A 16,889-nucleotide genomic window follows, 5' to 3' on the forward strand; every position below is an offset into this window, starting at 1 on the left:
GATCTTAACAAACCAATCAGACGAGCGAGTCACTTGAGATAGGGAAAGTCAACGTCGAGCAGAAGTGTTGAGCTCTGGAATGCACGTATACAGTACGCCAAAGTGACCAGGAATGTTTCTGAATTCTGTATTTTGATTGGCTAAGAAGCACATTCCTGCATACGTTCAGAGGGAAGTTGTGCCCAAAAGCCTTTGTCTTTGGTGGAAATGACTGTTCAGTTATTGTTACTCAGTCTTGTATATGTGTATCTATCAGCGTGTATCATGTCATGTGCCAGGGACAGTATCTTGTAGAAGCTGCAGTCCTATACTGATGTCTCCAGGCCCAAATGAAGTTCGGAAAGCAAATAAGGCAAATTGAAGATCACAAAAACAGGTCCATCTTTTTGTAATTTAGATTCGAGTTCATGAATTTAGCAAGATGAACAGACTTTTACACAAACATGAACTTTAAATTGAGCTATGCATAGGTGAAATAGACAGTCTCCTATCTTCTCATCAGTATAAGGGTATTGTTTAATCTTTATGCGTTATGACATTTAAAATACCTCACCTGCTCGTGGATTGTTTTTGTTTAATTTTGTTATTTTTCCCCATGTCACAATACTGGCAGCTTACACACACTAATTCACCTGGCGAGAAATGGAAATAAATCATTGGGAAGAAAAAATAAAAAGCAAAATCAGCTTCAGAGCAGAGTCAGTGTCAGAGTACAGTGAGATGCGAGATGGGTGACCAAATTAGATCGCTGATCTTTCACAAGATTAAGCCGTTTGCATATAAACACGTTGGCCCTCACATTAGCAGGCTGTCACGGCAATTGAGAGAATGGTGCTTTGGATCCTAAGAGCAGATCCGTCTTTTTCTGTTCTGCAGAAGGGGAATCTGGTTGTCAAGAGAGTAATATAGGTGGCGTGGAGCAGTGAAGCCCGTCGGTGTCATCCAACTTTTCCTCCGATTGTAATGGTGATTAAAGTCTGTCAGCTGTATTGTTTTTCTTGCTCTTTGAATCTGTGCTGGGAACACTCGGAGGAAAAGAGACAAATTAGGTCAGGGAAATCATTCTTTTGTGCCCCCAATAATAGTAACTCGTACACATATTAACATTGAGAAAATATGCTGAAGCGTTTAGCTCAGCACTGACTGTGTAGGGACTGGAATGAAAAGGTCCTTAATACAAATAAATGTGGCCAGGGTGCTTATCTTTGTGTTTATTTGCCGTTCTGACGTACAGCTCCACTGTTCCCCAAGCAGAATATTGAATTCTACAAGGAGTGGAGTGTTCAACCCTTTTCTTTTGAGTTGTTCGCACATTTAATTTCATCATCACCACCAAGGTTCACCTCAGTGAGTTTTAAACCGACCTTGAGTTTATGTCAGTTTTTTTTCTGATTTGTGTGTTTGAGTTTGGTTTTGCATCATCGTCAAATATTACGTGAACGACCGGCTTGCCAATTTCATCAGTATTTATGACGGGCCCCAAATGCTGGTCTGTGCTTAACTATTCGGAAGCGAGTCATAACTGGTGATTAATCCATTGCTTGGATTATGGTGCAAAAACTATATTTCTTTCATTGTCTCATTGATGCCAGCACTAATCCACACAATACATGCGAAGGCCACCCTGTAATTAAACAGGCTTTAGCGATGTTGAATTTATACAACCAACCTCTCAACTTTCTTGTATTTAAGTGCTCCTGTTAATTGAGTCATTATTGGCTAATTTCTGGAATATTTAAGAGGAAGTGCACCCACTGCGTATAGAATAAGGGCATACTTCAGTGTCCGTCTGGTTTGCCCATATTTGGTTAAGTGCAGCAGTCTGTTGGTGGCTGCTTTATACTTCGAGAAAATTAGCCTTGAATCATAAAACCACATGGAAATGTAAAATATGCTTGTGATTTACATTCCACAGCCTGTCTGCCATAGTATCTATTTCTGTAAAGTGGATAAGATTAAATTATAGAAAAAGGGCTGAGGTACATCATTTGTGTGTTATTAATGGAATGGATGAATTTAATCTCCCGAGATTAGACAGACATGATGCAGGCTCATAAAAACGAACAGCTCTTGCTGAACTCTATTTGCCATTTTGTCTGCCAGATGCTGAGTAAGATAATGGTGTTTTATCGCAACTTAAGATGTGTCCTTTTTGTTTCTTTTTTTTGGGGGGGGGGTTGGTTTTTGTTTGTTCTGGATGTAATTTTAGGCTCACAAGTAAAGTTGTGGGAAAAGAAAGCCACAACAACAAGAAACTAAAAGTTAGCAGGTTTGTCTTTCAAACCTGTTTTTATTGCCCTCTTGTTGTTGTGGACAAGTCCAAACACGAGAGCTATATAAAACTGTAGCATCAACTTTATGACTTGTTGGCTTGTATTTTCTTCCATTTTATGTAATAATTCCATTCAGTGTTGATTTTAAAAGGGAAAAAAAAGGTACTGCCAGATTCCCAGATTTTTTTATTTTCTTCGGCATTTTGATTTTCCTTTATTAAATCAGTCCAAGTCCCTGATAAGAAAAAGTTGAAATGCTTGAGCTATGAGTATTACATAAGGAGCAGCACTCACATTTAATTCATTACAAGTGCATTACCCACAGAGATGGCAAAAAGCACTTTGCTGCCATTATATTTGTGCATACTTTTCTTCTTTCACAAATACAGTTCAAATGCTGTTGTGTGCCTTTCTCTCTGTGGGAAATGTGTTATTTTTAATCTCAACCTCGTTCTGATTTATAAATAGAAACCCATAAAATCCAGAACAATTCGAGGATACAGACTTTGAGTTTTATTTCAGAATAAATCCACAATAATGTGAAACGTATGAATGGCAAAGGGTTGGCAGCTTCAAAGCCTTTTATTCATTTGCCAAGTTCGATATTGGCACACACTTCCTGTAGCACTGTATTTTACAGTGCATGTTACAGGCTAAGGAACGTAAGGGAAGGGCAAAGAGGATTTTAAAAGCCTATAAAAGATTGTTTCCCAAGCTTTCTTTGATTTTAATATCAGCAGTTTAATGTTGTCTCTGAAAATAATATTCGTATACCTTTAAGGAACCTCTCGATTGTTTGTCTGCTCCTCCTCCGTGTGTCCCAATAAACATTTGTGTTATATAAACAAGTAGGCCTTTTTAAAATGCACAATTATGAAACCTTTAGTAGAAGCGTAGGGGACCAAGGTAAAAAAAAAAAAACACTTCTGACAAGCATCTACGTCAGTGAAGACAAATGGCCTATAAACAAAGACTAACCTAAATAGCCTGACAGTCTGTTGAGACTCTTTTTAGGATTGTTATTTCCCAAAACCAAACAAAATCCATATCCCTGTTACCTATCTTCTCAAGGAGATGGGTGTCTTTTGACCTGCCTAGAAAGGACTGTCCATGTCATTCTTCTGTGTTCTTCTATTTCTTGAACATTGTTTAAAATCTCAAAACTGTGACACTCTTTTCAAAAAGGCCTGCACTTTTATTATTATTATTATTAAATTAATTTATTTTACAAATATGCCGTGTTTTTACTTAATGTCATCTCTATTTGGGCATAAAGAACGAAAGCTCCACCATCTTTTTTTTTTTATGAGGTTTAAAAGCTTCTGCAGTTTATTACTATGACACACAATAATTGCCATATTTGGCAACCCTGAGGGTTTACTGGCAGCTTTTAATAAAGCAGGATCACAGAAATGGCCATAAAAGGCATAAGGAAAAGGAGAGCACCTGTTTTACATCTAGGAGCAACAGAATGTCTGATAACAGCCCAAGCAGAAATTGTTACTATGTCGAAAGGGCCCTATGATTTGTCCACAGTCAGGTATGAAGGAAGCAAACAAAGGCAAGGGTTACATAATGTGCACCTTTCACATATGCAGTAGAAGCCCATATTGCGTACATTGCAGACATAAACAGCGTTTGTTTGTGCTATTCCCTCTCAGGTTTCGAAGACTTGTTCAGTATAAATCCTGGAATGTATTCTGCGTTTGCTTAACTAAATGGGATGGGTTGCTCTTCAATATTTGTTTTTGTAATTTAAACGAGAACGGGTAAACATGCAGTGCTGGGAAGCGTAATGAGAAGCTTTTGGGGCAACCTGTTTTCTCTTTTTTTTCACCTTTGATCTGTCAGCTAATTTTCCTTTAGCGTAGAAAACACTGACTTACCTAGGCCTTTCTTATCTGTTCCACAGGCGCTTGTGTATACAACAAAAGAGGCTTAGCTTAGGATTTCTAGTCTGTGTATCTCCCCTATTCAGTAGAAAAGCACTGGAACCAAATGGATTTCCCTCGTTGCTATGGAAATATTTCGATAACCATGCAATGACCTTACAGTAAAAGGGAGGCAGATAGGTTTGAAGTTGGAAACAGATACCTCTTTTTGGTGGAACAGCTGAAAACGTCTGCCTTCCCTTCAGAATTTCACTACTGTCCTTTGTTAATATGGCATTTTAGCACATCAGCAGGACAAAACACGTTCCAATAAATGGGTCTAAGTCTCTCTCATGGTCTTTCTTGTACCATGAGAGAGAACAAAATGAGAACTATTAAATGCTTCAGGCACCTGAGAGTTAGTACATCCATTATAATTCTGCCCAAGCTGTCAGTCAGATGCTGGCTTCAGATTAGTGGAAAGCATGTTACATTCATGCCTTTTTTTTCTGTTTTACTTCTTCAATAATAGTTAAAATGCAATAAAAGGATTCATGAAAAGGCTCTGCTTCTTCTTGTTCTTTGAGTACTGTGTATTTTTGTTTAATTCTGATGCTCCTTGTTAGGTACTCTAAGGTAGTCGTTATTTGCCACTCATTTGCCATTCATCCTGCATTCCAGTTTAACATATTTTGTGGAATTTGTAGAAAACCGGTTTCTTTTCAAGAGTGCTGAGCAAGCTTTCTGCAATTAAATTGACCATTCTGTTGAAAGAAAGGAAGTTTGCTTTCCTCAAAATTGCTTTAGTATATTCTGTTTTATACCCATCATCCACTCTTGAATGGAATGCATATAATTCCCCCTTGAAATCCTTGCCTTGGATTGAAGGTTAGGACCCAGGCTATGTCATTCAATGTCTATGGTCTGGAGTTTCTAAAGGGAATGTAATATTGCCCAGTATTATTTGAGATACAGTTGGTGGTGGTGCGGGGGCCGGTTTCCCCTGGCTTTCTGTGCTCCACTATTTCTATTCTGGCCTCATTGTGCAAAATCGCTTGATCGTTGTGTATCGGTACTCTTGAGACACTTGTCATTTTACATTGTATTATCAAAAGCAAGGAGACAAGCTGTAGTGGTAGGTTTTGATGAATAATCGCTCATATCTGTTCCACAATCACTCTAGTTCCCAAATCATCTGGAATCCTGGTTTTGTTGCACATTGTGGGTTGACCTAACCACTGAAAAATTTCACCGAAATGTATAGTGAGCATACAATCTGAAATATTTAACGTATTTAACGTCCTGTACAGCTAGATCAAGGGGCTACCATTGAAAGTTTGACTCATTTTGCAATTTTTTCCTCCCTCTCCAGCCCAGCACTCTGCCACAAGGAACTGTTAACATGAATCAGTGCACAGATGTCATTGATGCCGAGCCCAAGACAGGACAGAAGAATGCGCTTTGCATCATAACGCCAGAGCGAGAGTATTTCATCCGTGGCGAAAACAAAGAGATTATCAATGGGTGAGTTGAAATGTGGATCTCTGTTAAACAGTATTAGCAAAGTCATGATCCCTTCATGGGAAATGGCACTTGTGCTTAGGCTGGCTATAAAAAATAAATAAACATCGGCCCCCTTTAATGCATACACTGCTGTTGTCCAACGCATGCTTGTAAAAGGTGTTATGATGGTTGTAGTTGATATATTTTGGAATACAACTCCATCATATGCATTTTTCCAGTGCTCTTTTGGACTACAAGACCAGAGGCTGTAATGTAAGGATAGGGATATGTGTGTTGTAATGGTTATATGCCTGGTTTTACTGCAAACCACTCCTTTTCATGTATTTATTTAAGCTTTTTTCAGCACTCTTGTTTATCAGGTGACTGAATGTTTAATCTCTGTAGCTGGTAGGAAGAGATGTGGTTCCCAGTTGAGTGCCTGAATTTGACATGGCTGTTATCATTCACTCCCTTCACTGATCGTTTGCTGCATTGGTACTGTACTTCCAATATGGCATCTGTATGTTACAACCTGAACCTATTTTTTGCTGCATCAGTACCTGCACTTCAGCACTGCTGCACATTTCTTTTCTTTTATGCAAAATATCCGTTATTTGGGAAACGTGTTGTGGTAGTGTGCTCCACGTGTCAAATGTGCAAATTGACCATTTGGCATAGTCCACTACTGCATCTCCGTTATGTCTTCAACATTTTTCTGTGGATCAGAACTTTAATCTGTCTGGTCGTGTAAATGGAGGAGAGTGTCCTTTTCAGAAAACGTACTTTGCGATTCAGTTTTCAGTTTCCAAATACATCCGTTTTCTTGAAGATACCATGTAAACAAACTGACAAGTGAAAGCCAACACAAATGCCCTCAGCCTTTTAAATCCTCTATTGCATCATTTAAAGATTCTAGTCAGACCGCTTGAAGCTTTCCACCTGAGACCTTGAGTCATCAATCTGTGTTTTTTTCCCTCTCCAATACTGTTGCTGTTCGTTGACAGGCCTCTGTAGGTTTTCGGGTATAGGGAGGGCGATTCTTGATGCATTCAAAATGTTTTTCCTGCTTTAAAACTAGCAGGAAGGAAATGTATATTTGAAACAAACCCCCAGTGATTCTTAATTTTAAATATACAAAAAAATGTACTACTTATGCTGTTTGTCCAGCAATTCTTCCCTTCAGGGCTTCAAACTAGTTGTGAACTCTCATCCACTGTACATAACACCAGAATACAACCTGTTTATATCTGGAGTTTTCTGGAGAAGATTATTGAGGTTTCTAAAAATCCCTTCAGGGTGTAAACTATGCCTTTTTTCATCCTGTGTAGAAAATGAAACATTTGGAAAGAAATGGAATTTGCAGACCTCAAAAGATATGTCATTCAGGTCCATGGTAAAATAACGCCAGTTTGCCAGTGGCCATATACGTTAGTGGTAAAGAAAAGTACTTATTTACAAAATTAGTTATTAAAATGCTTGTTTTCTTTAGCACAAACATCACATTTTGAGAAAATTTTTACTCTACTGTAAGCCTAATCATTTTTTATAGGTTTTGTCAGTTTCAATCAATAATTACAATTGTAAGTATTTGTAATTAGCTACACTTCACCTATAATTATAACTGTGATATAGCATTAACAACCTTTCTAAATGACACTTGGTTTTATATATATATATATATATATATATATATATATATATATATATATATATATATATATATATATACACTGATAATTATGAGCTGTGCAGAAGACCACACTGGATTGTGTGCAGGTAAACAATTAAACTGTTAAACACATTTACATGACTCAATTTGTTTAAACAAATACAAATATGTGCACATTAAAGTTTCTAAATGTGTGCCTGTGATGATGTATTTTATTTTAAATGTACTGTGTAGCTGTTTGTTACTTTCACAAAACATATCACTACAATTGCAACTAGTGTAGTATCATTCAGATGGTAATGGTAAATTAACAGAACACGTCTTCAACATCCAACAGCTGCTTTCGTTGCATTTGAAATGATCCTGCATTATGTGTTTCAGCTGAAGCCCTCATGTAATTAGTATGTGTGTTTGTGTACTCCTACATGATGGTATAATAAAATAGTCCACAGACTTTATTATAGTCCTGTTCAAAAATGCACTGTCTCTGTCATCGTGGTCGGTGCAAAAGGTTGTCATCAGCGTTTCCTTGAAAGGGCTCTATTTCACAATTAATTCATGCTTAAACGTCTCTGCCTGCTGTCCGGCAGGATCCACTGTATCATCCTCTCAATGACTCACTCTGATGTGTCTTGTTTTACAATTACCAGGTGGCATGAACAGCTCGTTGTTTATCCAAGGACCAATAAACAAAATCAGAAGAAGAAACGCAAGGTGGAGCCCACAACATCGCAGGTAACATCCTCTGCATACCGTTTAACACACCATTGCAAGTAACGGCCCCTGCATACCGTTTAATAACACAAAGCAAAGCAAAATGCTTGTTTCTGTCTGACACAGGGACGTTGTGTTTTGCTCTGATGGAAGCTATCCAATGAGTTAATATTTTGTTTCAATATGGGGAGGCGACAGAAATGCAGAGAATGACAAAAACAAATTTTATTGAGGTACCTAATTAGTTCGATCAAGTTCCGTTGATTACAACATGGTTTAACAGTACAGGATAGGCTATATGTTTCTCTTGGGTCTTTCAGGACATGATTTTAATATTAAATAAGAGCTAGATTTTTTTTTTTTTTCCAACCCCTCTTCAAATCATTGTTCGCATTTAGTTTGTGCGACACTGCCACGTAGCTTGAGATCTAATGTGAAAGATGAACAAACCGAAAAACGGCCTCCTCTTCATTTTTTTTTTTTTAATTAAAACAGGTGCTTTTTATAGGCCCTTTGAAATTCCCACTCATTTTGTTTTTTGTTCCCTGCTTTGCATTTGATCTTTGCACAAGCTGTAAGCACTACCCCCTTTTCATTAGTTATTAAACCTTTTTTTTTTTTTTTTCAAGTTTCCTTATTATTATAGACATTAGCTGTTTGTTTTCCATCCAAAAGCAACAGGAAACGTGGTGCTTGCTTATAAAAATAATGTCCCGTCTTTGTTTAGGAGCCTGGTCCAGCAAAGGTGGCTGTGACTGGTTCTGGGATTCCAGAGGCAGAGAAGGTCCCCGATTCCCGGTCAAGCATATGGCAGGAAGAGATCCACACCAGGGAGGTAGAAACAACACAGGCCTGGTCCCCATCAGACAGCAGTTCACTCGGCACAGCTTTGCCTCAAGGGGGTACGTAGGAAGCCTCCTCTCTGCAAACGGGCTTTTATGTCTGACTTTCTCATTTGGTTTCCCGTTCAATTGTCACACTGTCTCGACAAATGTTGGAGAAAGATAATGGGCAAGGATAATATGAAAAAAAATTAAATAAAATCAGACAAGCAGCACTCAGAGGGGATTTGGTTTTGTTCTGTTGTCTTGGAACAAAATCTCCTTTCTTTATTAATTTATTGGGGTTTTTTTTGTGTTCACTTGTTCTTTGTAAAATGATTGCGTCTCCTGGAGTTTCTTTACTTTACAGTTGGGTTTCGAAGCGCAGTTTCTGTTGAGGTTTAAGAGTGAGCACATCAATGTTTTTGTACCAAAACTCTTTGAAAGGAAAGCAGAGCTGTTCAAGGTCCCTTTTCCTTCCTTATGCCATCTCCCACAGCATTGAGACGAGGACAAGGGTGGGGGGGTGCATGTTGATAAGGTACATGCAATGTGCTTATTAAATGAAAACATTCATGACTCACTCAGAAAAGAAGTTCAGGGAACAAAAGGTATTGCTTGTTTCAGAGTTCATTCCATGATTGCCAGTGTTAAAAGAAGCCTTTGGCATTGTATGCATTCACTGAGAATCTTTTTAAAGGATGTAGGCTGAAAATGAATAAAGTTATCATTTAAAAGGACTGTGTAGGTCTTGCAACAGGAAATGCATAGTTTTCAGCTTTGCACCCAACAGTACAGTAGCTGTAGTATACCATACATGTACTTAAAATAATTGAATATAAAATTGAATCTTAAAACATTATCATTTCTCCACTCATTCAGTATTTCATTTCTTGTGTTAACAATATGTGCAGATTAAATTTGTTTTTGAACACCGTAAGTGGTGGTGAAAATCCAACATTTTATTTATCTTTCTCCAGCAATTCTTCTGAGAATCCCTTTCACAGGATTGTTTCCTGGCAGCAAGAAGCTGTTATCGATATTGTTATATCTGAAATGTGGCATAGCTTGGCAAATAATGTTCACCTTTATCTGTGTATGTTTCAGTTGCTGTATTGATGTGTAGCCATGAATGGAGAAGCCAGATAAGCCTGGCCTGAAAGAGCTCCGGGTTGGCAGAGAATTTTAGGCATTTAACGCCAACGGTTCCTTTAAAGAAAATAATAATCAGAATTTGAGGTATTTGTGTAATCTTAGATTGATATTGTTATATGGGGGAACATTATCTTTCTGACATCTTAATCAGAAAATGTCACCTGTAAGTGCTTTATACTGGAAGCCTGCACTTCCAAGTACACGTTCAATCTTTTTATATTGTAACCTATTTTTACTTTTCCAGAGTGGAATTTAGAAATGTTTTGTGCTGCTTTTGGTTGTTGTATTTTAGCAATAAAAATGACACTGATGTTTTTACATAGGTGTTTGTTGTTTTGCCATTCACAAGGAAAGCAAAACTCATGGTCATATCCGTAACACAATTGACACCCTACACGTGCAAGCACAGAACAGTGCCGTGTGCCTTGATGCCTTAGCTTGCCTTGAATCTCTTCACCAGAGATAGTTCAAACTACAATAGTTAAAACTAAGAGTGCCACTCAGTCAAATCTTCCCACGCTGGAAGAATGTCTTGCAATAACAATTGCAAAATGTTATGTCATGGCAGAAAACGTATTGTGGTAGTTCAGAAAATGTATTTTCTAGTTCAGTTTTCAGCTTCCAAATACATCAGTTTTCTTGAAGATGTCATGTTAACATACTGACACATGAAAGCCAACACAAATGCCCTCAGCATAATAAATCCTCTATTGCATCATTAAAGATTCTAGTCAGACTGAAACTTTCCACCTGAAACCTTGAGTCATCAGTCAGTGTTTAGTCTTTTTTTTTTTTTTTCCCCTACTGTTGCTGTTTTTGTTGACAGACCTCTGTATGTTTTCAGGTAGAGGGAGGGCGAGTCTTGATGCATTCAATACGTTTTTCCTGCTTCTAAGACTATCAGTCAGGAGATGTATTTGAAAACAAATTTTAAATTTACAAAAAGCTTCTTATGCTGTTTGTCCAGCAATTCTTCCCTTCAGGGTTTCAGACTATATCTGTTTTCTGGAGAAGATGATTGAGGTTTCTACAAAATTCCTACAGGGTGTACACCTTTTTTAATTATTTATTTGTACTTATTGTGGAAAGTGGAAAACCTTTGCAGAGCTCAAAAAATATGTCAAGCAGGTCCATAGTAAAATAACTCCAGTTTGCATCAGTTGCTTGTTTACTTTAGCATTTACATCACATTTGGAGTAGACAGTGAATGCAAATATTAAATGCATACCCAGACACAATTAAACTACAAGCTACAGCCAAGATACAAAATAGATATGAGTGACAAGACATTTAAGATTGCAGATTTGTAATTGGATTGGCATAAAGAATTGTCAAACTTCCAGAGTATATGGCGTACTTTGGGCCCAATTTCCCAGAATCATTATGGGTGTACATATTTGCTTCAAGGGCTTGCAGAATGTTTGGCTTTGAAAGGTGGCCACTTCTCGTTCCCTCTGGTTTCATATCCAGAAGGGAATTATTTTACGCATGCAAACGCATTCAGAGGGGTGAACTTGAGCACAGAACATCCACCTGCCATTGGACACAACCAATATCGGGCAAAAAAATAAGAAGTGTCTAAACTTGCTTAACTCATTCCTGCTCAGTCAGCTATTCCTATTCCTGCAGCTGTTGGAGAACTATAACTAGAACAGTGCTATGTACTGTTCAACAGGTAGAGACAGATTGATAGATGGTTGATAGATGGATAGATAGGTAGATAATTTGATATTAGTCAGTAAGCAGACTAGAAATACAACTGACAAATAGACATTCAATGATCGTTCAGTCATGTTTTGCCCTTCAAGGAGAATTAATTCCGGATGTAATAAGATTCCACAGTTTTATCACAACTAAGCCTTGCAGTTCGGCTTCTGTAAAGGGCGATTCTTGTGCTTCAGATCCAGCTCTTTAATTTCTCCACTTTTATTTTGTTTCCAACAGCAGAGGTGGCCCCAGTGGATCTGAATTCTGACCACGGCTCTGTCAACGGAGATGAGGTGGACAGGGGTGGGCTGCCTTTCCACGTGCCAGCGAGACATGACATTCAGGTCCTCTCCCCCAGCGGCAGCTCCTCCAGCCGACACAGTGCCGATCATGGGGGCGTCCCTCGCTGCCACTCTCCGGCTCACAGCGACCCCTTCCCCTCCGGCAGCAGCCTGCTTTCCAACGGCTCCCACATCAGTGGCTCCATGAGCTCTCTGGACTCGGACACCAGCGGGAGCACGGTGACCAGCACAGACAGCCACCACGCCGAGCTAAGGGCACAGAGGGCCTCAGCACTGCAAGACACTACTCGCTCCCGGAGGCACGAGATGGAGGCCCGGAAGGCAGAGAAACGCAGCCGAGTGAGGAGCCCAGAGCGACAGGACGGGGAGCCCCTGTTTGGGCCGGAGAAAAGGTAACAATGGCAGATTTTCCCATTCTCAGCTGAACAAACTAACAAACAATAAAACATTGTTCCGTGGTTTTCTTGTCAGTCGGTCAAAAAAGCGGTGTCAGGGTTGTACTTCTCACCTTGGCCAAATGCAATGATCATAATGAAAGAGGCCCTGCAGGGGACAAAAAAAACAACTTGGGTGCTACTGCAAGAGCTGTAGCAGAAAATTGAAGCAGTGGTTCTGAAAATTAAAAAAATAAAATGTATATGTGTTTGTATGTGTGTATGAATTTTGACAATAGGTAATATACACATTTTGAACAAAAGGGATTCTTCTGTGAAATGCAGCTTTGTGTGAAGACATTTGAGATTGTGCGACTTCTTCCTTTTTCTGCAATTTTTTTGACCTTTTATGAATCCTGAAATTTGACTCGGATCTAAACAAACGCAGGACAGTTATTAATAGGGAGGGAGCGCCCTGTACTCTTGCGACTGTACAAAAAAGAGGGCGCAGCAACATGATACAAACTGGACAGCATTTCATAGGAAAGATTTGTAACCAAGAATGTTAATGGAAAGATGTCAAGCTGCATGATTTACTGGGGCCTGCGAAAAAGGTGATCAATATGCGTTTAATGAATGTGTCTCTAGTATTTATGGTACCACAGGATTTTTGCCTAGTGCTGTTCTTATCAGCAAACTTTTTTATTTTTTTGGCAGTTCTTTTTTCATTCCAAGTCCATTTATGTGTTTGTGACTGTAGTTGCCCTTTTCCCAAAGGTCAGGAAATAGGTTTAAAGAGAACCTAGAGAGCACTGGGGAAGCTTGGTCATTTCCATAAAAATAAATATATAAAAGGATCTCAACTGGAATTCATGCTTTGTTAAATTTTTTCCACTATTCTAATCTGTTCCTCTTCAGAATGATACATATTAATAGAAAAGCGAATTAAAAGTGGCTTAAACCTGGCTATTAGAGAGATAAATGGTTCATTTGTTTTAATTTTAGTTTATGGAAACAGTGCCATTCTGTGCCCAGAAGCCAAAAAAGCAGCAAAAGAACTGGCAGTCATGTGAAATAAATACCTCACTGACTGTCTCATTTGTTGCCTTTTAAGGAAGCCTGACACCGCAGTTTGTTCCCCAAATAAGGTCAAAAATTCAAAAAGAGTAATTTAATATTTCCAACTGACTCTCAATAAACTAAATTCTTCTATTCTGACTTAGTTTCACCAACACTCGCTGTGTCCGAATTGGTATTAAATGTATACGAAAATGATAAACATGTAAATAAAAAATATAGATTTAGAGTCCGTTATTTTATGTTCAGTTCTTACAGGACCATGAAAACATACTTTGAATGTCATTATTGCAGTTGCATTACCTCTCTGTTTTTACAGCTGAGAAAAAAATGTATATATCCATTGTATGTTCCGGAGTTTACATTAGGTATTTATATTATCTATTCACCATTTTAAATGGTTGTGAGATGTAATTGTTATTGTTGTTTGTTTTTAAAAGTGTGGATGTCCTGTCCAAACCCACCGCTCTCTCCAAGTACTGACTGAAACATAATGATAGTAATGATGATGAATGCTTCCTTTGCAGTCGTTCCACTGTGATTGAGAAGCTCGAGGCCTTGGAGCTGGAAAACGCTGAGAGGATGGAGGTTGACGAGCAAGCTGGCCAAACCGCCGGCAGACAAGGCAGGAGTGAGACCCGGCGATTCCAGAAAGAGGTATGTTCTTCGCAAAAAGAGCAGAGCACCACGGGGTCATCGCTGTCAATGCTGCATCAGTTGTAACGAGCAACAAACACAAATTCACTGTCTCCTCTCCCAGAATGGTTTACAAAACGACACAGACGTCACTTGAAGAATCTGCTGCAACTAGAAATACTCGTATATATGCTTATTCTGTCTATTTAGATACTCGCGCTGTGTGTGTGGGAATAGGGAATGTTATTTTCACACAGCTCTCAAAATATCCAGTTACTGTGTGTGCCTGATTTCTACAGAATATAATATGAAATATCTCCCTGAGAGAGTGCAAAGCACACTTGAGAGCTGCTCATGTCAGGAGCTCTGAAATTACTGATTTAAACTCATAGGTTGAGAGGAATCCGTTCATCAGACATAACTCCCATCACTGCCCTGAAATCCTGTAAGTGACCCACATGAAGAAAGTGCTAACCACAGCTTAAGGCAGTGGGCCCCAACCTCGGTCCTGGAGGACCCCCGTGTCTGCTGGTGTTTGTTCCATCTGAACTTATGCCTGAACCCTTAATAAAAGTGTTATTTCAACCACATTGCTTGTTTTCAGACCTTAAAGGGGTACAGATCACTCAGGTAAGTAGCTGAAAATGGAGCTAGATTGAAAAACAGCAGACACTGGGGTCCTCCTGGAACAGGGTTAGAAAAAATAGGCTCAGAGTTTAGCTTCTGAGAAAGGGTTGCATAAGACATCTGCTCATTGTGATTCGAGGAACCATGGCAAAGTTCTCTGCAGTTCTGAGAGGCCTACCGTTTAAGTTTTGTTTTTGCAGTTGCTGTTTTTTTATGTGATACATGTAAAATATACCAGTGTGTGTATATATATATATATATATAGTTTTTATATAAATATAACCTAAACGATATGTCAGGAACCCTAAGGCAAATTTCCCAACCCCATACTGTCTCTTTCTCAAGGGTGGTTCTCCTGCTGAGAAAAAAAAAAAAAAAAAAAAAAACTCCCACTGACAACCAGTTATGCAACTGTGCCTGAGGTTAGGTGTAAACTCTGCATTGCTTGCCGAGTGCTAACTTTTTGCAAGACGATTAAAAATAGATGATACTTTGCCAGCATTTGAAGGCTCTTGATGTTACACATCTAGAACACAGCCCTGTGTTCCAGGACTCTTTGAGCAGTAAAGGGTGAAATTTGCTTTGAGCATGCAGCCCACCAGCTGTCATGGAGGAAAAAGCGTGGGGTACTTCTCAATTTAAAGGCTATCAGTCTCTGCAGCCTCCCCCAATGCAAAAGAGCTTGCATTTGAGTCTAGTAAAAGCAGGCCCCATCCTTCTGTTTTTTGTTTGGGTTTCAAATGGAGGTCAGAGGTGTGCATTGAATTAATTTCCATTCTCCATTCTGTGGTCAGATTCCCCTGATAATTCCACTTCCTTTTCCCACCCTATCCTGGGGAAAGCGCTTCTTCAGAAAGAAAAAGGAAAAAAAAAAAAGTGACATTTTCAGCCATGTTAAAATTGGCTTGTTTGTTTAAAGGACAAAGCCAATTCACACCAGTGTCAAAATGTTCCATCCTAGCTCTCCTGACTCAAGTAGGTGACCAAGGTTATGAGTTGGCTGTGTTGTTCTTGCACACGGTTTGAATCTCCCCTGCCTTTGAACTGCCCTTGAGAGGCAAATGCAACCAAGCATTGTACACCTTGAAATAGTACCTTGAAAGAGTTCTGACTTTGGTTAGTTTTAGTTTTTACAGCTCTGTGGTCCTTTAACATACAAAATATTCTACATGGAAAAGGCACTGGTATTTGTCTCAAAAGTGTGAAAAGGGGATTTATTTATTTTTTACTTCAATTAAAAAAGATTGTAGGTTGTACTTTTTTTCCTAAAAGGAAGAATCTGGACAGTAAAGGAAGGGAAAGCAAAGATCTAAATTCCTGTGGTCAGTAGTCCAGGTTGTTGGCACCTATAGACCTGTGAGCCTCTGCATAATCAGCTTTCAGTGTTCAAAAGGTCTCCATTTAGATGCTTCTTTGTCCTAATTAATTTATTTCCTGGTCTTGGAGCTCCGGCTCTCTGAGGGCCTATCGTTCTTTCAAAAGATCTGGCGCTAGCCCAGGGTTGAGCAGCCTTAAGTGAAGCTAAATTGAGAGTCCACACAAAAGAAAACGGGGACTACCTCCTGCTCTTCAAGCTGTTGTTTTGCTGCTAACATAAGACACTGAGTGAGCAGAAAAAGGCTGTGGCCGTCCCTGATTGATGCTGGAGCGCGGTCTTCACACGGGGCTCAACCCAGCCGACGTCGATGACCGACCTTTGAGCCCAATTCTAAATACTGTCTAATAAGTTTGACCCAGGCCTTTATTTATGTCAGACAGGCCACATTTAACAAGTATAGTTCATATTATTCCTGTTATTTAAAACCATCGACCCTTGAATGATTTAAGCTTCTCAGGTTTGCGGTTGGATCATTTTTTTTGTTGTTGTTAGGAAATATACTGGTTACTGCAGTGAGGAGGCCATTTGTAACCTCTTATATTTCTAGTTTTAATTACATTTTTCTTTCATCCCAACTTCTTTCCCTTTTGAAAACCTTCCTTTGGGCATCTTTACAGTCAAGATATTGAAAATATGGCAGAGGCCTAGATAAATACTTTCCACTTCCAGATTTTAGTGTTGAAGATTCCCCAAAAATGTATTTCTCATTTGGTGTGGTTAGTCACGGTTAGAGCCAGGCATACTGTAGTTACCATTGGCAGCACTGGTTTCCTTCGTACTGA

The 16,889-nt window shown here is 39.0% G+C and overlaps 1 protein-coding gene across 3 annotated transcripts in view; it reads left to right on the forward strand.

Moving 5' to 3' along the window:
• mprip (myosin phosphatase Rho interacting protein) overlaps positions 1 to 16,889 on the forward strand; it is a 62,747-nt gene that overhangs the window by 14,060 nt on the left and 31,798 nt on the right. For 2 of the 3 annotated variants that reach the window (XM_066704727.1, XM_066704725.1), the window contains exons 4-8: positions 5,517 to 5,668; positions 7,967 to 8,051; positions 8,758 to 8,932; positions 11,951 to 12,407; positions 13,994 to 14,123. In XM_066704727.1, coding sequence (XP_066560824.1) covers positions 5,517 to 5,668; positions 7,967 to 8,051; positions 8,758 to 8,932; positions 11,951 to 12,407; positions 13,994 to 14,123 — 999 coding nt within the window. The remainder of the gene's footprint in view (positions 1 to 5,516; positions 5,669 to 7,966; positions 8,052 to 8,757; positions 8,933 to 11,950; positions 12,408 to 13,993; positions 14,124 to 16,889) is intronic. The other variant, XM_066704726.1, reaches the window with a different exon arrangement.

This window comes from Amia ocellicauda, chromosome 5 (genome assembly GCF_036373705.1).
Source record: "Amia ocellicauda isolate fAmiCal2 chromosome 5, fAmiCal2.hap1, whole genome shotgun sequence".
Lineage (NCBI taxonomy): Eukaryota > Metazoa > Chordata > Actinopteri > Amiiformes > Amiidae > Amia > Amia ocellicauda.